The sequence below is a fragment of the Carassius auratus genome, chromosome 7 (assembly GCF_003368295.1).
Source record: "Carassius auratus strain Wakin chromosome 7, ASM336829v1, whole genome shotgun sequence".
NCBI lineage: Eukaryota > Metazoa > Chordata > Actinopteri > Cypriniformes > Cyprinidae > Carassius > Carassius auratus.
In genome coordinates this window covers 4,955,921-4,983,808 of record NC_039249.1, presented here as the reverse complement: position 1 = coordinate 4,983,808, position 27,888 = coordinate 4,955,921, and the positions used below count along the sequence as shown (strand labels likewise).

The 27,888-nt window shown below is 38.4% G+C and overlaps 1 protein-coding gene across 2 annotated transcripts in view; it reads right to left on the bottom strand.

Annotated features, from left to right (window-relative positions):
* Window positions 1-27,888, bottom strand: part of LOC113105614 (insulin receptor substrate 1-B-like) — a 42,134-nt gene that overhangs the window by 9,052 nt on the left and 5,194 nt on the right. Inside the window, exon 2 of one of the 2 annotated variants that reach the window (XM_026266783.1) lies at window positions 17,166-20,540. In XM_026266783.1, coding sequence (XP_026122568.1) covers window positions 17,166-20,540 — 3,375 coding nt within the window. The remainder of the gene's footprint in view (window positions 1-17,165; window positions 20,541-27,888) is intronic. The other variant, XM_026266784.1, reaches the window with a different exon arrangement.

The following is a 27,888-nucleotide window of genomic DNA, read 5'->3' as shown; positions in this document are numbered from 1 at the left end:
GATGAGATGCTGCATGGCCATTTATCCCTCTGGAGGTTTAAACCCTGTGTGCGCTTCAGTACGTGCGTGTCTCACTGTTTGTTTGTTTGTTTGTGTGAGTTTGTGCGTATGAGAAAATCTAGCCTTCCTGTTCCCCTTGAAACGTAAAACAAAAATGCACACAAAAACACAAACAAGACTTATTTTAGATAGAGAGCGTGGACCGTAATCACGGAGGGAAGTGAAAAGATGGAGATCATGCAGAAAGGAATAAGGGATGAGCAATGCTGACGCACATGCTGAGGTAAGCAAGCTAGCTGATGTTTTTGAACATCTGTACGTCACTCCTCAAGCCCTTCAGTCACTGCATATTCAAACCAGAACGAGCAAGAGAGCAAACGGAGAAAAAGAGATAGAAAGAGGGAGAGGAACAGACAGAAATAGAGATCAAACGCTGAATGGGGGACAGCGAAGACGGCTGACGAAAAAATGAAGCGAGGGTTGAAAGAGAATGTAGAGCATCACAGAAAAAGATTTGAAGACGTGAAGCTGAGCATTATTTTTCATTAAAGGCATAGTTCAGGCAAAAATTACAATTCTGTTGTCATTATACAAATATGTCACTATAAACATTATATATGGAACACAACGATGCTCTGTATTTGATGCAGTTTTGCTGACACTTATGTATTCGGGGATATCTAAATGTGAGCTTTGGTTATAGTTAATAAATAAAAATGTCAGTAAATTTTTCTTTTTTTAAAATGTTTCTTTTTTTATTCTTTGATGAAAATAGTTCAAGTTGAAAAGAGTTCAAATATGTTCCTGGCACCAAATCATTTAAATATATGTACAGTGTAAATGCAGAAATGTTAAATTTCAAACACACAAAGTTGTCAGAATCATTTAAATAACATTAGCAAGTATCTGAAGCGCCCCAATCTCAATGAACTGTCAGTGTCTTGCAAGAGCTTTGATTCCCCCGGAAATCTCTAATTTGTGCACCACTAAAAAACAGCAGCTGATCTGGAGGGATCAGAATTGTCTTTGACAGACTTTAACACTCTGAACAGTTACACACTGTGCAAACAGCCAGAGTTTCCCCGTGTGAGACTGTCACATTCGGACTGGAGCGCTGGGGAGAGACAGGTTGATTTACTTAATTGAATGTATGGGAGTGTTACATAATTTCCCCTGAGGCCCAGTCTGTTCTTTTAGCTCCCAACAAGCTTAAACCAGTCTTCAATGGTAACACTCACAGAACACAATCCGTCTTGTACAATCCACAACTTGGCATATTGATCTACTGTAGCTGCATGAATGTGCATGCACACATATGCATTTAGATTATTGTGGCTTTGATTTGTATACTTTAAATTATAATAACATATACAGTATATGCATATATATTTATACAGTATATTTTGTGTGTGTGTATGCATGCTCCTGTGTTTGGTGTTTACATTTGTGTGTTTGTGCAGAGAAGGCCAGATCACATCTCTAGAGTGTGAGCATACGAGGAGGGCGGTCATGGACAAAGACAGAATTGAGAAACAGAATTAGAAATATTAAGCAATTTCAAGCATTGCAAAAGAACAGAAAAAAAAGGTCTCAGGTTGTTGGCAATAATTTGTGCACTAAAATGGCAAGGTTATGAAAAGCTAACAGTTCTTATACTGCTCAGATGAGAAAAAACAGTTATAGCTGCCTTTAAACAAACAAACAAACAAACAAAAACTAGATGCTGTAGATTATTAAAAGAGTGGTTTGTAAGCAACTTTTCTTTCTCTGAGTATCAGCAGCCTCTCAAACGTTCACATTTAATCAATTGTTTTAAAATGAATGTATCTTATTATTAATTGTCCAGAATAGTAATAGTAATAGTGTATATAATAACTTTCGATACAGTAATAATGTAAATAATAACTTTTGATACATTTGATACAGAAGAGAAAGGGAAAAACTGGGTATGAATAAATGTAGTCATGTTTTTTTTTTTTTTTTTTTGATGACACATTGTGTAGGTGAGTATAATCTAATTAGTGCTCTTTTATAGACCTGTAAACCCACACTCAGACACACATACACACATAATCTAAGACCGGAAGTCTAAACAATGCTTTAAGCCATTTAACAAGATTAAGAACATATAAAGAGAAGAGACAGTCAGAGAGGGTATGTGAGCTGATTTTAAAGATTACTGTTGAAATCCCATTGACTGATGAAACCAATTTGTTCCTGCAAGAACACCTTAAATGTAAGAAGAACCTTTGGTGCAAGATAGGCCCACACACACACACACACACACACACACTACTGTTCTAAGTACACTAAGTTTTTTATTATTATTATAAATAAACGAAATGTATACTTTTATTCAAGAAGGATGCATTAAATTAACCAAAACTGACCAACAATATTAAAATACAAATGTAGTAAAATATAAGTATAGTTAAATATATTACAAATATAAAAATATTCTAACTGTTTTTCAATGAAATAATCTTGAAAAAAAATGTATGTATATATAAATATATATATATATATATATATATATATATATATATATATATATATATATATATATATATATATATATATATAATCACAGTTTGCACAAAAAAATGAAGGATGAGTAATGAATAATGAAGACTGGAGTACTGATGCTGAAAATTCAGCTTTGACATTACAGAAATAAATTACATTTTAAAATATATTCTATAAGAAAACAGCTATTTTAATTCAGAATATTTCACAGTATTAAAATTTTGTATTTTGCAGTAGTGTAGTGTACACAAACTAGCAATAGGTTACAACCACCAATTTGTTTTAACCTATATAGTTTTTAGCTGTTGTATTTTTATCTGCGGGGATTTTAGTATCATTCTTGTCCTTTTAGATAGTTTGCACTAAAACTTGCACGTGCTTTACATTTGCAGGAACCGCATGAAATCACATTAAAACCATGCATTTGTATGGCAGTGGCCAATTAATCAAATGAATATTATTAGTTAAATATTTAAAAGCATTGTTTTCTGTTCTGTTTCACTCTGTCTAGCTGTGGCAAAAAAGAGTCTTATCTAAATTCCCCAGAAGAAATTAGTCGGATTGGAGTCATGTCAACCTGAAAACAGTCTGATTAAACAGACTTCCTTAAGAGAGATGAGTCAACTTCATTCAACCGTCCAACAAGTCCATTTTAAATATGTTTCCCTAATGCAAACACACTTACAGGACGTCTACAACAGCAGTAAGAGATCTAATCTACTGTATTTTTTTCACTCAGGGTGTGTTAAACTCAACCGAAGCGCAGACTGAACAATGCCACGAGCTGAAGAGCGATGTAACTAAGAAAAGACGAACAGCACTGAACACACACCCTAACATGCCCAGGAATAAGTAATGGGAGTGGGTCTTTCCATTACCTTTAACCTGTGAAACTAGACCTGAAGAAGACTTTGTTTACTCCTGTTTCAGCAAAAACACAATCTCTACAATCCCATATAGGTCTTAAAGAAAAACAGTCATTTTGCCTCCAATGCACTCCTGTACCCACAATATCAAGCCTTAATAGAAATAGCGGAAAAAAACTAAACAAATGCCCTGGCAGACCCGTGAGCCCTTATTCATCCTTTCCTTTTCTTATCTGTCAATCGTTCTGTCTTGGCTGTCTCAGCTGACACCCTCACTCTCAACGGAATGAGCCCTGTCAGGTCTGAGATAAAGAGATTATTCACACGCACACACACACACACAGACACACACACACACACACACATACACACGCACACACGCACACACACACACACACACACACACACACACACACACACACACACACACACACACACACACACGCACACACACACACACACACACAAACACACACACACCTCTCTGAGATTACCATGATCGGTCGATTTGAAAATGTCAGCTGATTTTAAAACAACGCTCAAGACAGACGCTCTCACTATATCTTGTGATAGCATTTCTTGATCTGGCATATAGCATGTTTTGTTTTTGTTTTTTGTATTACTACCAAAGTTAGAATTTACACAGACAAATTTACTGTATAATTTCTAGATTTTATAAAAAATTTGCCTTAATAAATAAACAATATTCTTTTTGTACATTTTGTAAACAAAAGTAAATATCTAATGAAAAAAAATCAATGCATTTGTTCTTATGCATATAAAGACGATTTTCCCCAAAAAACAATGTATATATACACACACACACACACACACACGCACACACACACACACACACACACACACACACACACACACACACACATATATATATATATATATATATGATATTAAAATTTAATTCAATTCAAATTCAAGTTATAACTAGAGAAAAATGTAAAATATTAAAGTTACATTGAACTCCATCAGTGTTGAATTAACATGGCAAAATAAAAAATAAAAAGTCTATAATTTCAAATTTTTTATTGAAAAAGTTGCTTAAGCCTTAAACAAATATATCTTTGTAACTTCTGTTCGTAAACGAGTTGATGTCTAATTAAAAATATCAAATAAAAAAGATTTCATTCTGACACATTAATATAGTTCTTAAAAATACAGTATTTTCTTTCTGTGGTGAAGCCAGTGAAAATATTGGCAAAAATAAATCTGAACTACTGACACAATGAGGTCAGAAGAAATAATCCTTGTTTTTAAGCCCTGAAATAATAATAAAAAGACTGCATGGATGGATGACAAAAGAAAGGAAAGATGAGGTAAAGAAAAGTGCCAGAGGAAAAAAGTGGACAAAAATAGACAGGATGTTCTGAAACAAGCAATAAAACAGGCAGTGAAACTTGAACAAGAACTCTCAGTGAGGTCACAGAGGACGAAAAACCAAGGTATGGTCATATGCGTCTCCATGGCAATCGTGTGTATCTCTGTTTCTTTGACGCAATAAGAAGCCAGATCAAACTCCAGCCAGAACACTCTTGCTCTTTCTCTCTGGCTCCTTACTGCCGTGTCGTGAGTCATTGTTTGGCCTTGGTCTGCATAGTGTCTATTGAACTATTGAAATAAAACTGAATGAGCATCACAATTGGTAAATGCTGTAGGTAAAGTGCAGAATGACTTTCAAATGCATTTTTAGTTCTAGAAAATGCAACTGAACATCCAACAGAAATGGTTGAATATATGAAACGATTCATCCATGTGTGCACAGGTAGTTTCAATCTCTCATTTGCTCAAATGTGAATGCAAGCGAGTTACACAAAATTATGTGTTTTTGCATTACTGTGGTAGAAAACCCCAGGGCTCAGTTACCTGTGCAATTAAAGGTATAGTTCACCCAAAAATGAAAAGTCTGTCATTAATTACACATCCTCATGACGTTCCAAACGCGTAAGACCTTTGTTTATCTTTGAAACACAAGATATTCTGAAATATCTTACTCTTGTGAACACAGCAAAGACTGACATGGAAGAGATGAAATTGTTGAATAAAGTCTTTATTCTAGTTTCCCTTGCACACAGCAAAAAGTATTCTTGTAGCTTCATAAAATTAAAGTTAAACTACTGATGTCACTATTTTAACAATGTCCTTACTATGTTTCTGGGCCTAAAATGTGTTAGTTCCCTTACTGTCTATAGAGGGTCAGAAAGCTCTCAGATTTCATCAAAAATACTTAATTTGTGGTCTTATGGGTTTGCAGTAATGGGTGAGTAATTAATGACAGACTAACAAATTTCCTCTGCAAGATTCTATTCAAACGGCTGCTTCGACACAAAGAACGAAAAACTGATAGTGTTTTTTTTATAAAATGTTCTCCAATAATAACTTTTTACAGTGTGGAACAAGACATAGCACCTCATGTGAAAATAGCTAAGAATGCAATGTGACATATTTTACATCAGTGCATAAAATAAATCTTGCGTATGCACGTTTTTGCAATGACCTCCTTGCATACATTTGTTTTAGGCAAAATTTCTCTCTTTTTCCCCTTTCCCTCTCCCTTGCTCTGTGTAAAATAGGGATTGAGTTGTCAATTCATCCTTTACGCACTGAAATCCTCCCATTTCCTCTCTCTCCGCGCAGTCAATGGGAGATTAAGCATCAAAAGACAGTAGCCCTGGGCTCTAGCTGATGCTACTCTCTCACACACACACACACACGCACACACTAACCGTGCAATAAACTCACAGCTGGGCACTTGTATAATACATTTACTGCTGGGCACGCATCCAGACACACACTTTACACAGCCTGTGTGTGCTGGTTTAAATTCTACCCTGTTCATTTTATTCTGCAAAAAAAACTGCAACTCTACAATTGCTTCTGCTGAGTTAAGCAGGCCCGCCGAGCAGACAAGCAGAGGCACAAAGCAGACGAGCGGGTGGAGCAGGTGGGCCCAGCCTCTAAGGATTGTGGATAAAGCTGCAGGTGGAGCGGGGTCAGTATTACTGACAGATGTAGCGACTCTCTGAGCATAGACACAATACCACAGACAAACATATCATAACCACATCATTAAACGAATGATTACAAATTACTATTTTAAGTAAATATATACATAAAAATAAACTAATATTATAAAAAAGAAAATTTAAACTATAACTATATAATTATTTTTTATGTATTACTATATTATTATTATGAGTAGTAGTAGTATTTATTATTATTATTATTATTATTATTATTATTATTAAAGAAGGCAGCTACATTTGGGTACAAAAGTGCATATGTGTGTAAAAGTGGGTTAGCGTTTAATATATTAAAATGTCATTGCAGCAAACGACCAAGGATATTACACACACACACACACACACACTTGTGTGATGGTCTATAGGCTGATGAAGGATAGTGCTGTCGGTTTTGTAAGACACGTCAACAGATCTTAAATCTGAAACCTTCGTCAGAACGCCCAGTCTCTAATCTAAAACCCAAACATAACGGCTCCATTCATAGAGCTGGACAAGCAGCCACCAGATATACAGAAACACACACACACACACACACACATTCAGATAGTTACCTGGACTGTAAGGAGATTTGAATCTTTAATCTTTTGATTAGGATTGCTGAGCCCTTCCACTTCACTCACATGCACAGACACCTAATTCAATATTTAAATCTTACGTTTATCAATTCTGTTCTAGTATATATATCGTATATACATAGACACATACACACACACATCACTGTAAAAAATTAATTATGGGTCTTGGAATGTCCATCCAAAAAATTTGGGTGATAATTAAAAATAGTGTGTATATTTCATTAAACAAAATTGTGGTTCAGAAAATATTGAGGATTTTGAGATGTGTTTTTTTTAAAGGGAACTTAAACAGTTTTGAGGCTTGGATTGAGGAACTAATTAAACAACACAAAACAAAACAAATGTATAAAATAACTCAAATACAAACAGGCCTCTCACAAAATCACAGACTTTTGCAAATCAATTTAAAATAAATTAGCAATACATTGTGTCATAGATTAATTAATTGAGGAGAATTTACATGATTTATTCAGATATATTAAATTAAAAAATCAAGCCTTAAAATTGATGTGTATAATATTGTTACCATAATTAAGTAGATAGCTCATTACATTTTTTGCAGTACATATATATATATTTTCCCCAAAAAATTATTTTATTAAAAGGTCTGTACTGTAACATTAGAAATGTATTTTTTGTGTAATTTTTCATCCAGTTAATGCATCCTTACTGAAAAAAAATTCAATTGCTTCAAAAACAAACAAACAAACAAACAAAAACAATATATATAATAACAAAAAAATGAAGTTCTTCATTTAAATACCTCTCTATGACTTTTCTTTTTCTGAACACAAAAACAACATTAGGCAGAACGACAGACTCAGTCATCATTCATTTTTACTGTATGAAAAAGATGAGAGACTGTGACTGTCGGTTCCTAATATTCTGTCTAACATCCTCTTGTGTGTTAAGAAGATGAAAAAGTGCATGCAACTCACAGCAATTAACATAATATGGTCAATGTAGCATTTTCTTTCTCTTTGTTTTTAATAAAGTGTTATTTCACATACTATTTTATAAATAGACTATAGAGTAGACTATACTTTGTATACCATGCCACATGCTGTACAGTGGTGCTCTATTCCAAACATAGTCTATGTTCAGATCACACCATAGAGCCACAGTGTTTACACTTTGTAGAGACGCCTACCACCAAGTGACTTATTTATGGATGTCCCAGCAAATAAAACCAGGATCGGAAAAATATTTTAACTTAAAAAAAAAAAAATACTCACAGCACCTTCTAAAAGCTGCTGCCGGAGCAATTCTACAGCCCACATCTACACTCAAATTCCCATTCACTTTGCTATTCAAAGTATTCAAATGAACAACGAACCCATATTTTCTCAGGCCATAGAGCAGCTATATAGCCCAGGTGTGGGCTTTTCTACAGAAGCAGACACCTTTGTTCGTCTCTCTCAGCTACATCTGTCCTACAAGGACGTCCAATATTACCTTACCAAGCCCGTCCTACTTTCTGCCCTCCTGGACCAGCGCTACTTAACAACTATAGCTACAAAATATAGCACGTTTCATCTAAAATTAATCAGACTAACTATAAACCAAGGGCACCTCGCAGACTTCAGTTAAATCACAGTCATACAATATATGCTGATATAAAATACAAAATTCCTCTTTCTGAAGTGCGACAGCTTTTGCATCAAAGCACATTTGCAGTTGTCTGAGTAGCATATAATCCTACTCGGATTATTCCGTAGGAACTGTGTGTTCAAGAGAGATCTCCTGGCGTATTCGCTTGTCCGCTCCACAGGGTTTGTTGGGACATGGATTCCTACGGGAGCATACATTACTCCGCCCCGTGGACGTGCATAAATAACCACAGATTACCTACTGTCAACTTTAATCTCTCTCCGTCTCTCGCTGTATCTTTTTTTCCATGTCCCTTTCTCTCATGTATACCCATACTTTCCATCTCTCGCGTTCGCTTTCTGGCTGAGCGCTATCAAACCAGCTACAACCAGATTTGGTCCTTCAGGACTACTAGGCTTCTGGAGCTCTGACTCAGTCTTTACTGACTTGATTTTATGACAGCTGTCAGTAATAATATACTGATAATCATAGACAAGATTCTCAGATATATGAAGGCACGCAGTTCATCTGTAAGGGATGCTATAAATAAACTTGGAAAATGTTGACAGTGATAAACATACTGAGTCAGTTTCAAAAACTCAGCTGTGTTTGGCCATTCCATGGATTTATACATGTTCTGGATCACTGTCTGGTGTTTAGTGTTAAGAATCAGTGTTTATGAAAGTGGGATTACAGGTTATTTAAAGGAATATTCTGGGTTCAACAGAAGCTAAGATTAACTGAAAGCATTAGTGGCAATTTGCTGAAAATATATACAGTATCCTTCAAAAGTGTGGGACCAGTAAGATTTAAATAATAATAATAATAATACTTTTATTCAGCAAGATTGCATTAAACTGATTTAAAATTTCTATACAAGATTTTATTAATATTATATACGTTTTTTTTATATATATATATATATATACGCTGCTACTGAACTTGCGCTTCATCAAAGAATTCAGAAAATATCACGGTTTCCACATAAATATGAATCAGTACTGTTTCCGAGAAAAAAAAAGAAAGAAAAGTTACAGTTAGGTATATGGATGTTAACAGTGACAATTTAAAATGATTAAAAGCAGAAATGTGATGCTTATTATTTTATAAATTCACTTACATTAATTCTTGTGTTAGAATATGGATAGTGTGTTTTTTGGGCTATAAAATTTGTTTTATGCTTTTAGGAATTACATCATGATGGCAATATTGGATGCTTTTGTGTATTGGAAATAACTTCACAAAGAAATTCATCATGTTAGCATTTATTGGTTACGTTTTGTGGTTACAGTGAGTACTTTAACATTTGCAAATTGCCCTCCTTACTGCAACTTTAAGTGTCTAAACCTTTTTGAATTGAATGATTAAATAAATAAATAACGATGGACAGGTTGAAAATAGTTTGTGTTAATCGACATGTTACCACAGTAGCTGTTGATATAACTTGTACAGGACTCATAAAACTGCTTTAAATATTTGGGCATCAAAATCAGTGTAGCCAGATGTGGTTGGGTGTGCATGCACTTTCTCAACGCGAAGCATTAATTAAGTCCAAGAGTAGCATTTACAAGTATGCATAGGTTTCAGGGCACATGAGGGCACAGCTGATGACATTCTTTGAATATCCAAACGTGTGCAAATGAGTGCAGACTGTGGTGGAAATATAAACTATGATCCAGTTAAGCAAAACCCCCATGAGTAGTTTAAAAAAAAAACATTATTACCCAACAATATCAGTGTAGGGGACCGTTACAAAACTCCTGAAGTGTCTCTGTGTTGTATTATGTGGTTATGGGATTTTATGTGTGGGATTAAGAGACTCAGCTTCACTTCAATTACCTCAGCTTCACTTCACCCATTTAGGTAAATGTTGTCTTGTGGTTGTGATATGGATGAATGATCTTTCTCACTCTCTCTTGTTAACACGCTGGCACAGTAGAGGAATTCACCTCCCTCGGTGCCAGTAGCTGCACTGGTCTAAATCCACTGCTCTCTACGGCAGACTGAGATACACGTGGCACTACCACACAGCAAGAGACGGAGCCCTGCCAGAACTTCAAACAGTCTCAGTGTGTGCACGGGCTTGTAGGTGTGTGTTTGAGAGACTTTAAGCTGCATAAATTAAGCGGCTGCCTTGCTGATAAGAGGTTACGTACCCTCTCATGTACGTACTAGGAAAAAAGACTCTTCTATATACTATCCCAACTCAGAGATATTATAGTTCTGCTGCCATTCCTTTCACACTCAGCTTTCTCTCCCACCACTTTCCTTGCATATCACAAGCTCTAATTCATCTCACTCTCTATTTTCTTTCCCTTGACTGCTAGTGAGAGTTTGGATGTGGTCAGTGAGACCCAATCTGGAGTCCTGCCAGGGAAACTGCTTTCATCGTTGTTCCCCCCCAAAAGCACTGAAGACTCAAACAAATGAACCCTGAAATCTTCATACAATTTCCTCAACTCCCACCAAACATGAAAACCTGATCCGACTCTGAGCTTCTGACTTTCCTTCCATCTTTTCTCCATCTGTCCGTCTCTCACTTTCTCTCTTGCACTCCCATTGTGCCATCTCTTTCTCACCCTTGTACTATCTATCTCTCCCTCCTCCTCCTCTCAATTGCTTTAATTGGGGACTTCCCATTCTACATTCTCTCCCAAAAATCTATTTTGGTCTGTGCTCGCTTACTCTACTCAGACAGAAACGTTTTATTAAAACGCAAGGGGAAAAAAACTGAGCAAGGGAGCGATGAGTTCAAGCCTACTGGAGCTGAAACACACACGCAAGGGCACAGACACACAAACACACACACACATACACGGCAGCCAGGGAGGAAAGCCACGAACAAAAGGATCATTTATTACATGCAGAAAAGGGGGGGTTGTGGTTGTGACCACGCTGGACCAGCGCAGTGTTGGCCCCTTCTCAACATTCACAGCCAGCTCGCTGCCCCCCCCCCCAGCATCGATGCCATGCTGTCCACTAACTGCAAAAGACTCACTCACTGCTGCAAAGATAAGCCAGTATCTTTCTCTCTCCATTCTCTAATTTTCAATACAACTTTACATTCTGTGATAACTTTATCTTTTGATTTAAGATCAGGCACCAAATCCGGGGCTGTTTTAGCAAGAAAATAAACGAGCGATTATCAGATTTCTGCGAACAATCATTGCAAGCTTTCTCTTATTCCACACCAGTCACTGTTTTCTTGCATAACATAAACTGAACACGGAGTTTCAGACATATGCGGTCAGCCTGCTCTGTCACTATTTGTAAAAAAAGACAATTTATTCAAACATCCCGTCACTGAATGGCAAACCCCAATCTAGCCACAAACCCATACATGCATTTTATGCACACAGAGGGAACTCAAATAGACAGTAACTCAAACAGAATGAAAATACTGTATTTAGCCATATACCCTGTCATTGTAAGCCTTCTATATACATAACTATCGAGGACTCTTTAATGTTTCAGCTCAAAGATAAACACTGGAAATTTTTAAAATACATTTAAAATGGTAAATCAAATTTGGGAGCCCGGGGAATGACAGAGGCGGCAGACAAAACCAATGGTTATGAGATTTGCGAAAGAGAACTTTCCATGGCTCTTGATCAGTATTGTTGGCATTGTAATGCCTGGCAGACAGGTGACTCCTGTATCTAGAGGCACCAGGTGGATATGAATAAAGAACAAAAGTGAACCATGGCCTCATAAAGTTTTGTTATGGAACAGGCTGTACTCTGTTTCCAGTGTATCATAACAACCTGTTATTGACTAAAGTGGAATTAAAGCTGAGATAAAAACAGTGTAAATACAGCCACACGGGAAATCAGACACATGAGTCTGTCACTCTAGTAGGTGTGTTAAAGGTGTGCTTATATACAGTGCCCTCCACTATTATTGGCATCCTTGGTAAATATGAGCAAAAATGGCTGTGAAAATACATCTGCATTGTTTATCCTTTAAATCTTTCATTCAAAAAATTAACAAAACTCTAACATATCATTAAATTTCTATACATTAACAATTGAAACTGAGGAGAAAATTTCATGATGAAATAATTGTTTTTCAACTAATCAATGTTGGCCATAAATATTGGCACCTTTAGAAATTATTTTGTGTTAAACATCTCTGAAGTATATTACCATTGATATTAATTTTTTTTTAGCACACCAGGGTTACTAGGAGCATGACATTTTCCAGGCATGGCTGCCTCTTCAAGAGGATTATAAATATGAGGAACACAAATACCCCTTTATCATCCGTCACAAGGAGTAAAACCAAAGAATATAGTTCTGATGTACTGAACAAGATTGTTGAGCTTCACAAAATAGAAAGTGTCTGTAAGAAAAGAGCTAAAGCATTGAAAATCCACATTTCCACCATCAGGGTAATAATTAAGAAGTTCCAATCAACTAAAGATGTAATGTACAGTGAGTGGCCAAAGACTCTCCAATGATTACAGCAGAAGAATTGCAAAGATTAGCTGAGTCTTGGGGTCAGAAAGCCTTAAAAAACAAATAATCAAAGAGCCCCTACATCACCACATGTTAACTCCAGCATATTCAGCTGTTAGACACGACTGGAACTTTAAATGGCACTGGCTTCTATGGTCAGATGCAACAAAAAAAGTGCTTTTGAGCAGCAAACCCACCAGATGGATTTAGTACAAACAGGGACAAAAAGAACCTCATGTCCAGGGTTAAATATACTGCTGGATCTTTAATGTTGTGGGCCTGTTTTACTGTCAGAGGTCCTGGACGACACGTCATATTCAGATACATGGCATAATGTATTCAATCCAATACTGTACCAATAGAGGAAAATCTAAACCTGACTGCCTCCATTAGAAATCTTATAGTGGGGCTGTGGTTGGATCTTCAATCAGGAATAATCCAAAATGAATATTAAAATCAACACGAAAATGGCTAACTGAGCAAAAAAAAATAAAGCTTGAAACCTATAGAAAATGAGTGAGGGGAACTGAAGAGAAGAAGCACCAACATGGAGCTGTGAATCTGAAGGATCTAGAGAGATTCAGCATGAAGGAATGATCTCTTATCAGGTGTTCTCCAAACTCTTCAGGCATTAGATAACTCATTACAGGAGATAACTCAGTGCTGTTAAATTGGGAAAAGGATGTTGCAATAATTGGGTGCCAATAATTTTTTTTTTTTTTTCACAATTAGATTTTCTCCCCACTTTCAATTGTTTTACTTAAATAAAAATGTATAATTTTGTGTGTGTGTGTTTTTTTTTTATTAAAGATCAAAAGGATAAACAATGCAGAATTATTTTACAGCCACCTTTGCTCATATTTACCAAGGGAGCGATGAGTTCAAGCCTACTGGAGCTGAAACACACACGCAAGGGCACAGACACACAAACACACACACACATACACGGCAGCCAGGGAGGAAAGCCACGAACAAAAGGATCATTTATTACATGCAGAAAAGGGGGGGTTGTGGTTGTGACCACGCTGGACCAGCGCAGTGTTGGCCCCTTCTCAACATTCACAGCCAGCTCGCTGCCCCCCCCCCCAGCATCGATGCCATGCTGTCCACTAACTGCAAAAGACTCACTCACTGCTGCAAAGATAAGCCAGTATCTTTCTCTCTCCATTCTCTAATTTTCAATACAACTTTACATTCTGTGATAACTTTATCTTTTGATTTAAGATCAGGCACCAAATCCGGGGCTGTTTTAGCAAGAAAATAAACGAGCGATTATCAGATTTCTGCGAACAATCATTGCAAGCTTTCTCTTATTCCACACCAGTCACTGTTTTCTTGCATAACATAAACTGAACACGGAGTTTCAGACATATGCGGTCAGCCTGCTCTGTCACTATTTGTAAAAAAAGACAATTTATTCAAACATCCCGTCACTGAATGGCAAACCCCAATCTAGCCACAAACCCATACATGCATTTTATGCACACAGAGGGAACTCAAATAGACAGTAACTCAAACAGAATGAAAATACTGTATTTAGCCATATACCCTGTCATTGTAAGCCTTCTATATACATAACTATCGAGGACTCTTTAATGTTTCAGCTCAAAGATAAACACTGGAAATTTTTAAAATACATTTAAAATGGTAAATCAAATTTGGGAGCCCGGGGAATGACAGAGGCGGCAGACAAAACCAATGGTTATGAGATTTGCGAAAGAGAACTTTCCATGGCTCTTGATCAGTATTGTTGGCATTGTAATGCCTGGCAGACAGGTGACTCCTGTATCTAGAGGCACCAGGTGGATATGAATAAAGAACAAAAGTGAACCATGGCCTCATAAAGTTTTGTTATGGAACAGGCTGTACTCTGTTTCCAGTGTATCATAACAACCTGTTATTGACTAAAGTGGAATTAAAGCTGAGATAAAAACAGTGTAAATACAGCCACACGGGAAATCAGACACATGAGTCTGTCACTCTAGTAGGTGTGTTAAAGGTGTGCTTATATACAGTGCCCTCCACTATTATTGGCATCCTTGGTAAATATGAGCAAAAATGGCTGTGAAAATACATCTGCATTGTTTATCCTTTAAATCTTTCATTCAAAAAATTAACAAAACTCTAACATATCATTAAATTTCTATACATTAACAATTGAAACTGAGGAGAAAATTTCATGATGAAATAATTGTTTTTCAACTAATCAATGTTGGCCATAAATATTGGCACCTTTAGAAATTATTTTGTGTTAAACATCTCTGAAGTATATTACCATTGATATTAATTTTTTTTTAGCACACCAGGGTTACTAGGAGCATGACATTTTCCAGGCATGGCTGCCTCTTCAAGAGGATTATAAATATGAGGAACACAAATACCCCTTTATCATCCGTCACAAGGAGTAAAACCAAAGAATATAGTTCTGATGTACTGAACAAGATTGTTGAGCTTCACAAAATAGAAAGTGTCTGTAAGAAAAGAGCTAAAGCATTGAAAATCCACATTTCCACCATCAGGGTAATAATTAAGAAGTTCCAATCAACTAAAGATGTAATGTACAGTGAGTGGCCAAAGACTCTCCAATGATTACAGCAGAAGAATTGCAAAGATTAGCTGAGTCTTGGGGTCAGAAAGCCTTAAAAAACAAATAATCAAAGAGCCCCTACATCACCACATGTTAACTCCAGCATATTCAGCTGTTAGACACGACTGGAACTTTAAATGGCACTGGCTTCTATGGTCAGATGCAACAAAAAAAGTGCTTTTGAGCAGCAAACCCACCAGATGGATTTAGTACAAACAGGGACAAAAAGAACCTCATGTCCAGGGTTAAATATACTGCTGGATCTTTAATGTTGTGGGCCTGTTTTACTGTCAGAGGTCCTGGACGACACGTCATATTCAGATACATGGCATAATGTATTCAATCCAATACTGTACCAATAGAGGAAAATCTAAACCTGACTGCCTCCATTAGAAATCTTATAGTGGGGCTGTGGTTGGATCTTCAATCAGGAATAATCCAAAATGAATATTAAAATCAACACGAAAATGGCTAACTGAGCAAAAAAAAATAAAGCTTGAAACCTATAGAAAATGAGTGAGGGGAACTGAAGAGAAGAAGCACCAACATGGAGCTGTGAATCTGAAGGATCTAGAGAGATTCAGCATGAAGGAATGATCTCTTATCAGGTGTTCTCCAAACTCTTCAGGCATTAGATAACTCATTACAGGAGATAACTCAGTGCTGTTAAATTGGGAAAAGGATGTTGCAATAATTGGGTGCCAATAATTTTTTTTTTTTTTTCACAATTAGATTTTCTCCCCACTTTCAATTGTTTTACTTAAATAAAAATGTATAATTTTGTGTGTGTGTGTTTTTTTTTTATTAAAGATCAAAAGGATAAACAATGCAGAATTATTTTACAGCCACCTTTGCTCATATTTACCAAAGGTGCCAACAATAGGGAAGGGCCCTGTATTACAGTTGTGCATATAAGTTTGCATGCTCCTGGCAGAATCTGCAAGATGTTTTTCATTTATTTAAAATAAAGAGGGATTATAAAAAAATATTTTTAATTGATTACAGACGAGCCATTTCACATAATTTATATTAATGTTCCACAAGACAAAATAATAACTGATTTTGCACAAATTATCATTTTAAATTTAAATCCCTTGGTTTCTATTGTGGTGTGTACATTTATATGTTATGCATTTGGAAAATGCCTTTTTCCACAGTAACTTATCAGTTCAATTTTGCATTGATCAATGTCTGTATGTTTGTTGAAAAGTATACTTAAAACCAAAGTGGTGTGAACTTTAAAACAGGAAGACAGTGTAAATGTTATTATTTTATTTGTTATTATTTACTTGTGGGAAATATCCTGTGAAATATTCTGAAGAAAATAACTAAATAAAAAACAATATAGCTTTTTCTTCTGCAAGTGATTTATAAACTAAGGAGGTAAAAGGAGTATGCAAACTTATGCACTCAATTGTATGACAACTGTTCAGTGTGCTGAAGATATGATTAAACATTACACTGTATGTGAGATTCAGGATTTCATACTTTTTAGACTAAACTCATTTTGAGATTCAAACTGATCTTACCTGTACCTTCTTTACTGCTGCTACCTTGGTGTGTCCGCAGCTCCTCTGATTTGTAGAAGTCAATGCTAGCATACATGTTGAGGTTTGAAGCACTACCGCCTGAACCTCCAGCTCCTACAGAACCCCCTGCTGCTCCTCCGCCCAGCACAGAGGAAAAGATACGAGCGACAGGTGTGTGGACAGCTGCTTGCCCATCTGTGGCAGTGTGGGAGCTTTCCTTGTTAGCCAGGTCCAAGTCTATGTAATTGAGGCCCTGTTCCATGGATGATATCTGTGAAACAGATAGACTGGGTAGTCCAGGGTTGATGTACTGAGATGAGATGTCCGCTGAGCCACTGTTACCCCAAAGCATACCCTCAAAACCAAGCCGACGTACCACTTGGGTGTGATCAGGGAATGCAGAAGAAGATGATGTTGCAGAGCAAGTAAGAAGTGAGGAAGGAGCTTGGAACGTTTCAGAGCAGTGGCGTCGACGACCTTGAGGATCCGCTCTAATTACTTTAGCCCCATGATCTGGGTTTGGGACTTTGGCAAGTGGAAAGTCTAGTCCTAGTCCCAAACCAAGGGCTGGAACTACTGACTCAGTCTGGTCTGGCAAAGAGGCTTTTGGTGATGTAGGACTTAAGGTGCTGCCTGAGTTCAGGCTAAAGGCCATCTTTGTGTAGTCACCACATGCTGTGGGTGAGTCTCCTGGATGTGGCTCTGATACCTGCATGCTTTTTCTATGTCCCATCTCAGTCTCTGCATCATCATCATTTAGTACAGCAGATCTGTGCTCATCATGAGCTTTAGGGGCTGCTGCTGGCGTGACAGGAGGAGTGGGGAATGGGGGAAATCCAAGTGACGTGAGGGACAAAGGCGAGGGGGATGGGGAAACTCCTAGCTCCATATTGACATACTCGGAGGCAATTGATGGAGGGATGGGGGTGCAGGAGCTTTGCGAGAAAGGTGAGAACCCAGCAACACAAGAGGTAGGCCTGGGTAAGTTGCGGTGTGTACTGGGTGGAAGAGGAGCATCATGCCGAAATCCTCTGGGTCCATTACCTCCTGCCTTCAAATTACTCTCACCCTTGAACTCAATACTGACATACTCCCCAGGGCTCTTAGGCTCAGGAGGAAGGGGTGTTTCACGGACTCTGGGTAAAGTGTTGGCTTTAGAGACATCTACAAACAGACTAAGGGGCCTGACCCTCTGACCAGGATGTCCTTGCTTTACCCTTCCAAACCCTTGCCTTTGCTGCAAGGGTCCTTTCTCAGCATCTTTTGCAGGAGTATTTGGTGCTGCTCCTCCTGACACTTGGACGGCTTTTTCTTCACCTTCACCTAGGCTCTCGCTGCTAGCAGAACTGGAGGAGTAGGAAGATGATGAAAGGGACAGGTGTCGACCAACAGGTGGTTCCTGATGCTTGGAATTGCTATTACCTAGCCCCCTACCTCCACCCAGACCTCGACCACCATTAACCAAATGCTTCCCTCTTCCTGGCCCTTCCTCAAAGCGTGTTGAACTATTGTGTTTGTAGGAGCGGGGTAGAGAATAGTAAGAATATACCATCTTAGGTGGAGGCTGCTGAGAATGCTGGTCGGATTGAGTGTGGGGCTCAGCTGGTGGTGGGGTACTATTGGCAGAGCGGGCGCTGATAGGTGACATATTCATGTAGTCGCTGCCAGTTCGGCTGTCAGCACTACTGCTGCCAACCCAGGCAGTAGGGACCCCTCGTTGGTCTGGTGAACAGCTACTGTTGGGAGACATCATCATGTAGCCATCTGTGCCAGAAGGTGGTGGACGGATCTGCCGTGGGGGTGAAATACTATTATTGGGGGTCATGGCCATGTAGTCATCAGCAGACTTTGAGTCTGGATCTGAAACTGCTACTGAGAGGGAATGAGAAAGGGATACTGGGGGAGATGTAACTCCTGGCAACATGGACATGTAGCCATTATCCACTGGTCCATTAGCTCCTCCGATGACATCAGGGACACCCGTTTCACCACTACCAGCATCACTTTTAAGCTCTGCAGCTACCTCCAAGTATCCTGTTGTGCTTGCTGACGCTCCAGAATCCTGCCTTGGTCCAAAGGATTCTCGGCTGGATGTGTGAGTCATAATTGCATAGTCGTCCTCTTCAACAGCTTCCTCCCCAGCTCGAAGGTGTGGTGCAAGTCTCTCCAAGGACATGGGTGGCAGGGAAGCCCGCTTACTCATTATCCTGCGCTCAGCTTCACATTCTCTGCTAGAGGAGCGCCTCAGAACTCTCCTGGTTTGTGGTAATACATTTTGGCCTGGCTGAGGTTTGGATGCTCCTCTCTGACTCATTAGGATGTAGTTGGATGCTTCATCCCCAACAGAATGCCCGCCTGAGCTGCCGGCAGGCCTTGCATGCTTTGTTGGGGTTAGCAGAGAGTGCTCTCCGGGGCTGGAGCCGTATTCATCTGAGGAACCGTAGTCACTAAGAGAACCACAGACAGAGGTCTGTCGGAGAGGTATTTGACTGTACATGTTACCATTACCATCCACACCACTGCTGCTTGTCCCGGTTTCTACTGCACAAAACTCAGATCCATGTACTGAGCCAGAAGGCAGGCTTGGTGCAGATGTAGGGGCAGGGGTTGAGGTGGATCTCATCAGCGCATGCTGTGCATTGACTGGGGTTGGAGCACGAACAGATGTTGATCTCAGTATTGGGGTATTGGAACATGACCCATTAGTTGTGGGACTTGAGCATGATGCAATCCCTCCAGCAGCTGCACCACCTCCATCATCAACTTTTCCACCATCACTGGACGTTCGTGTTCGGGGAAAGCTGTGGCGAGAGGTTGGAGAAGTGCTATTACAGCCTCCAGTAATCCCTGGTGGTTCGGTCCGTGGGCGTCTTGTGAATCCAACCTGACTGGGTGGAGGATTGGCATGATGTCGTCGAGAGGGAACACTAATAGGATTTGATGCAGTGGTACCACCTCCTGCTCCAGCTGCAGCTGACTGAGACTTGCTACGCTGGCGAAACTCCTCACTCAGGGCCTTCATGGCTTCCAGCAGAGTCTCATGCATATTCTGTGCTACCACAGAATCTTCCACTTGCATCCAGAACTCTCCAGGGCCAGTTACTGCAGAGCGACCCACCTCCACAAAGAAGAAGTTTTCAGAATGACCACAACGCCTCACATTCATAAGCTGGAGTACAATAGCCGCTGCATCAGAGTTCAGCTTGACAAAGTTGACTGTCTTTTCAGTCAGGCAAAGTCGGTAGATGCCAACAAGGTTCTTGGCTTGGCCCAGACCTTTAGGCCAAACTTTTACTTGCCAGACTTCCTTGAAGGCGGGACCAGGGGATGGTACACCATAATCTCCCCCATTCGCACTGTCACAGAGTGCTTTACCTACAGAGAGAAAGAAAACAAACATGTCAGTTTAACCTTATTAACTATTTACCATATTTACCTTATAAACCTTAAGGTTAATTTAGCAACCCATCTTATAAACTAAAAGCACATCTTAATAAAGATATTTAAATAAAAACGCATAATGTTTAAATAATCTACAAGTAACTAACAATCTTTTTGTAATTCATGTTATGCATCATGTAACACCAATGATAATGTGAATGTGATCAAAACACAATTTAGTAAATATAGGCCAATACGCTTAATCTTAAAAATGTCTGAGTAAGCAGAGAGCTTTATATTTAAAAACTATAAGTGGTTTTGTTAGACAAAGTGCAAACAAGGAGGACAAAGGTCACTGATAAAGACTCAAGTCAATAGGCCATAAGTAATAAACTGCAAATGAACACTTGTTACTCATAGGAGATGTACTAATGGTCATCAGCCAACAGTCAGTATTGCAGTGTGTGCAATGTCTGGAATAAGCGCTTGTACTGCATCTTGGCCACACCAACAAGCTTGCCACACAGTCGTTCCAAATCTGCAAACAGCCAGAGAAATGCCTCACAGAACCCTTCCGCCCCTAAACGCCACCCTTATGGGGCCCTTAGCATTTTGCATAAAGCACCTGCAAATATTTAAAACAGCTTGCATTGTTCATATGATGCCTTAGGCAAGTCAGAGACAGGGCCTCTTTATTGTGAAGTACAGACATAAAGATTTAAGATTAAGGAAACATACTATTAAGTATCATACAATCATTTGCTTTTAAACAAAGATACAGATGCATAATCAAGGGTTGAGGCATTATGAGAACAATGTGGTTGGCAGTGCCAAATTTTCTTCAGTACAATTTATTTTCTTTAGAAAAAACTTGACATTGCAGCCATTAGCTTGGTTATGTCACGGTTGGTAAAACCGTTGTCTCTGCTAATCACTATGTGGATGGAGTTTTTTGTCTCTCTCGTCAACACTGATTGTTTCATGTGGGCGTCTCCGTTAATTGTTCATCAGCCACAGTTGCCACTCATTACCTACTCAGTACTTATTGCCCTGTCTGTCGTCTTGTGTTTTTTGGATCGTTGTTTGAAGCTCACTGTTGTATGCCTGGTTTCTCATTCCTGTTTCCTCTCCTCGCTGGATCTTCACACCTCTGGAACCCCATCCACTCCACTCACATCGGATCGCTCATCTCAGTTCCTGCGTCACGCTCTCCTGTTGCCTCACCTCATCGCCACTTCCTGGACACCTGTGACATTATCTCTCTATGCTCCATTTGTCCCTGCTGTTACCACTGTACACTTGTGTGCTTCAATAAATCTACTATTGCTACTTTCAATTGCTTCCTCACCCTCATTGCTGTTACAGGTTACTTCTTGTTTTTTCCTACCGAGAAAGCATGCATTTTCAATTCCTTTCTCCTCTCTGCAGGATACATTCACCCACATGTGCTTTTAACAATTCCTTTGTTTGTTCTCTGAAAGGTAAGGCATGAAGCACGTGGTTAATGACAAAATGTGTAATAACAAAATGTTACAGCGTGCAAATCAGTCGACAGATTGACCAAGTGTTCACTGTTAATAAAGGCTCTCTTTCTCTCACTCTCTATTAGTACAAGAGCTGGCAAATTACTACAACCAACAGTTCTATGAAAACACACAAGATGTTCATAATTCTGCAGAAACTCGTTCTTTAAGTCTGTTTCAAATTCAAAGGCTTTTCCTGATCTGCCACAGCTTGCCTGCCCCCCAAAACTGCTTGCCGAAATCATTACGCTCTAGTATTTGCCTAAATCCTGCTTAGTTAGGATAATAGTACCAACTGTATCCACACCCCACCATCGTATGTAAAATACTCTACCAGTATTATATAATTCATATTTATGTTTATGAAACTAAACATAGTCAGATTGTTAGTGTCCTGGCAAATAAGAGCATGTTAGAAAATGCTCTGGAGTATGTGTACATCATTATTCCCAGTCTCTTGCTGTGAATCTGAGAATCACAATGTTTCCAACACAAATGAGAGAATTACAACCATATGCACAAAAAGCACACCAAGCACGCGGAAGAAGGGAGACCCTCCTTTGCGGTCTGACCAACATATCCATTGCCCTTTCCAGAATATTTCTGTTGTGGTCACAAAATTGCGTGTATTATTTTTTCCGCTCTTTCACTTAAACTTCAGAATGAGCAGCTTCATTTCAAAGGTGGTTTCCCCCACTGCATGTGTGTGATTTTGTGATGTGGGCCCCCCTGAATGCTTGTGTCAACTTAAGGAAGGCTGGAAGCCTGCATTAGATGAGTCATAGACAAAGCCACACTCGACTTTTTAATGACTCTTCTTAAAATGCATGGCTTTTTTTGACATAAGACCATGCTAAAACTTCACCCCTCAACACAACATTCTGTTTTGATCAAATCCCTCTCTTTGATATTGTGATAAATAAATCATATCTGAACACGATCAACATTTTAACAGCTACTTCGAGCAACTGTGCATCCTGCGCCAGAATGGGAGGGAAATGCACGCATCACTCTGTGCAGCAACTGGCTGCTGATCTCGTGAGAACAGCATTTCACAGAACATCTACAATTACGAGGGCCTTGCTAAACTGTAGCGTGATGTTTTCAAAAAATACAACAGCAGGCTCATACATAAATCAACATTTTACTAAAGCTTTCATGAGAACAAACACAATTGTGTCAGCGTGTGTTTATGGAAAGACCAAAAATAGCTTTTACGTTTAATGTGTCTTAAATGTTAAAATGCTTCAGGTTAATTCAGCTTAACACGCAGAGATAACTATAAGTCATTTGTATGCTGGGCTTGTAAGGAGTATAAACCCAATGGGACCGTGGTGCTTTGAAAACACTGCTTTTTTCATTCGATAAATTTGGATGGACATTTTATTTGAATGAAGTAAATTATTTTATAAATAGGTAACAATGGTCAAACAGACCAACAAAGCTTACAGTAGCTAAATATTCAGTGGACCTGTAAACCTCACACACACTCACCCTTGCTCTTACACAAAGAGAGAAAAAGCAAATATTCTTTCTTCATTTTAATCTAATTGCACTGCCCTTGGTTTCCCTCCGATTTTGCATGATGGTCATCTACCTTAGCTCTAGATCAGATTAAATACGGCCATTAAATTTGATCAGATGAACTATTCTCCTGTTCTGGTCTATCTCTCCTGCTATGACAGTATTTCTCACATACCCACATGCACACACACATACACAAATAACCATTCAAAAGTTTGAAGGCGTTTTTGGCCAAACTTTATTTTAAGGTCCAATCTTCATTAACTATGACCCCAAATTTTGAATGATACTGTATATACACACACACACACACACATATATAAATATAAATGCTGTAATTTTATTCACTAACACATATAAAATATGACACACTTTCATGCCTGTTATTGTCTATGTTTATTGGGGCTGTAAGGTCCTTTCTTGCTTAATAAACATTACCTATCTGCTTTCAGGTGTCTAGATATAGACAAACAGGCCGAATGGATACTGACACACTGATAACTGTTCAGCACACACACAAACATTAGGAAAGTAGGTCACAAATAACAATGCGGTGAAGACTGGCAAGGTCACTGCATCTGTGGCACAGTGTACGGCACAAACCAAACCAACAAAATGACCTTCAAATCAGCTAGAGGCCACAAACAGATCTAATCATATGTTATTAGTTAAAAAAAAAATCTAATCTTGATTCGTTTGGAACCATAAACCACATTTGATCCAATGTTGTGGCTCTCTTTGAGCTTAAGTCTGCCGTCATCATACTCACTCAGCGTTTTGGAGGAGGAGGAGGAGGACAGCAGAGCCGTGCTGGCGGTATGCGTGTTACCTTACACCAGCAGAGGGACGGGATGGGGGGAGATCGGGGGATTTGAGGGGAACAGGCACTGTTACATAAGCGCTGTTTTGAAGCGTAGACGCAGCACAAATTGCAGCTGTCTGTAAATAAATAAACGTAAAATCCGAAAAATTTACATTTGATCTAAAAATCTAAATGAACTGGTTTTAGTCAAGTGAAATGTATTATTAATTATGACTGCATCAACTTGAATACATTATGCTATGCAAATAAAAGTATAGTTTTGACTATGGATACACTCGTTGCAACCTTTTATTTTTAACTGCTAACTGTTTAAAACAGGTGTGACAGCCAGTAATGCGAACAATGGCTTCAACAAAAGAGCAATTAAACTGAGATTTGTGTGCATGTGAGCACATAAGGGTTTTAAAATAAGGGCTAATTGCTCTTTTTAGGGCCAAAGTTCAGTCTAGATCTTTCTTTCTCCTGGTGCTCTGAAAGATAAGCAGAATGCAGCAGAGTAGAGAAACAGCTGTGTGTATGAGAGCCACTCAAAGCCAAGTGTCCCCGTCTGTCTCAAGACTCCCCCTATGCCTTTTCCCTCAGCAAACACAAGTATTCACACATAAACTCTAAAGAATTTCAAGGTGACATCTAAGTTACAGTTTTGGTCGTGAAACACTTTAAGATACTAAAGATATATAAATGCATGCTAACTCAAACAAGCTTAAGTGTGTGAGTTCAAGCAGCTGTTGTGGTTTTAAGTTACTTCAATATGCATTCTGTATGTAGACAACGCTCACAATTTGACACAAATCACAAAATGTTTTAGTTCCCGGGGTGTTGATGGTGAGATGGTGGCTCAACTCTTGAGAACATTTTGTTCTACCAATATTACGCAACACTCACCAAAGGGAATACTAGTAACTTCATGCAAAACTATTTACCATTCACAAAAACACTAAACAGAGCTAACATCTATTCAAACCAGTAATTCCATACGTATTTTGTTTATTATTTGCCAGTCTTACATTAATCAAAAACACAAAGTTTATTCAGTGGGTCACAGCAGATGCAACAACATCAATTATTAGTCTTTATAGCTTTACAAGAGCACTAAATAGACAATGCTATGCAGTTCTGTTGCAGAAACACACATGAGGTTCAAATTGTAAGCAATTACATATAAACACAATGTAAATATTAAGGCAATGGTTCACCCAAAAATCAAATGTTTACTGAACATGTACTCACCCTCAAGCCATCCGAGATGTACAGTAGATGTGTTTCTTTAACAGAACAGATTTGGAGAAATTTAGCTTTACATCACTTATTCACCAACAGATCCTCTATACAGTGAATGGGTGCCGTCAGAATGAGGGACCAAACAGCTGATAAAAGCATCACTATAATCCATAAATAGTCCAAACCACTCCAGTTCATCACTTAATGCCTTGTGATTGTCCAATATTTGTGTGCAACTGTTTTTGTTTGTGAATAGTGCTCGTGATTCAGAGGAGACAACTTTTTCCTGGAGAAAGCAATATTGTAGTAAGAGGATTTTAATCAGAAGCAACAGTTTGAAATGAAAAACACCTTAATATTGAACCATTATTTTTTTTTTTTTCAATTTAGAAGATGTTAACCAGACTGGAGTCATGTGATGTTTTTATCTGTTCGGACTCTTGTCTGACGGCACCTATTCACTGCAAAGAATCCATTGGTGAGCAAGTGATGTAAGAAACAAATCCATCTATATCTGGGATGGCCAGAGGGAAAGTACATGTTCATCACATTTTTATTTTTGGGTGAACTACTCCTTCACATATTTACACATCATAAATATATAATTATATATTACATAAGACAATATATATATATAAAAAAGACATTTGCTGTGATCATGCTGCTAGTGGCAATAATGATGAGAAAGTGTATTTATTATTCTGAACCAATTGTCTTCCTAAAGACTGAGTGATCTTGATCAAACTGAGAAGACTCAACAGTTTGTCAGCTTCACACACAGCTTGATACAGCCACCTTTAAAATAGTTTATCTAGGTTTTCCACAAGAAATGCACAAGTGTCTCCTACACAAACACACTATCTTTTTAAGCTCCTTTCACACATGTGTTTTCTGTTATCACTGCACACACACAAAAACACACAAATGCTGGCACTGTCATCATGTTAACCCTGATGAACCCTTTGCTGGTCAGCATTATCATGAAGTTTCCAGATCTGCGTGTGGTTTTCGGTTTCAGTGCCATATGGAAGCATATTACTGGTTTTCGCTCTGCCAAACCAAAGTTGGAGCGATGAAAGATGTAACAAGCGAAAGGAAGAGTCATTCATTAGTTAATTACAGGTGAGAGAATTAACAAATATTGAGAGCTTGTGTAACTCTCGGTAGCAGCGTCGCAGTATCCCTCGGGCACGAGTAAGATAATAAGCAAACGGGCTCGTGTTTGTGTATATAATGTGTCGAATTTAAACAGATTTTAAGTAACTCTTAAACAAGCGACATTAATGGTAGCTCTTGTTTACTCCGCACACATGCTCTTCCTCTTCCCTCACCAATGTCTGTTCCCTTCATTAAAGCTCCAGGTGAACAAATAAAAGAGGAACTAATATTACACATATCCAACAAAATAAAAAAGCAGGCCTTTTGTAGTGCATTATTATGTATTATGATACATATTAACACCAGCAGTTTTACATATCTGTAAAGATCATTATATAACATTTAAATTTGAAACTAAATTTATACCGTACATTTAGCATTGTGTCCTTATCCACCCTAATTAAACTCTTTATTTCAATAAAACTGAATTTCAGCTGTAAATCACAGGACTTTTCATTAAGTTTTGTGATCTTAGCACTGCAAGTTCCTTTCTGTGTTTGAGAGCGACTGATAAGGCCATTCAGCAAAACATTACAAATAATCAATTAAATTGGCATTAGATACATTTCTGCTGAGAGAGGTTTCATAAAGTGGTGCGGACAAAATTGGTCATGGTCAGAGGCGGTGTGGACTGTACATGACGTCTACGATGGTGCCACTCTCCTGTTCGGTACACTGTGAACCGTGTCTAGCTCACTTAGAGATAAAAAGCCTTTAAACAAGCCATTTTTACTCAAAACAAGCCATAAAAACAAGACACAGATTTCCACGAAAGCACAGCTTTGTTTAGCAATGACAGCTACAATTATTTCCAAGAAATCTTTCGAGTCTAAGTGGTGCTTCAGTGGCTGAGTGATTGCCACCATAGTACTATTGCTGCCATGTCTTCATCCAATCTCTTTAGGCTCAGTCTAGAATTGTATATTTAAGAAATATTGCTCTAGAACTGAACACGTGAACCCAACGACCTTCTAGCTCACAATTCTCAAAAATCAACCATGAAAGAAAACAATAGACATCCTTTTCACAACACAGCTAATTCAATTAGGAAGCAATAAAACGAAGTCTTTGGCTCAAAATATGTGTGTATAAT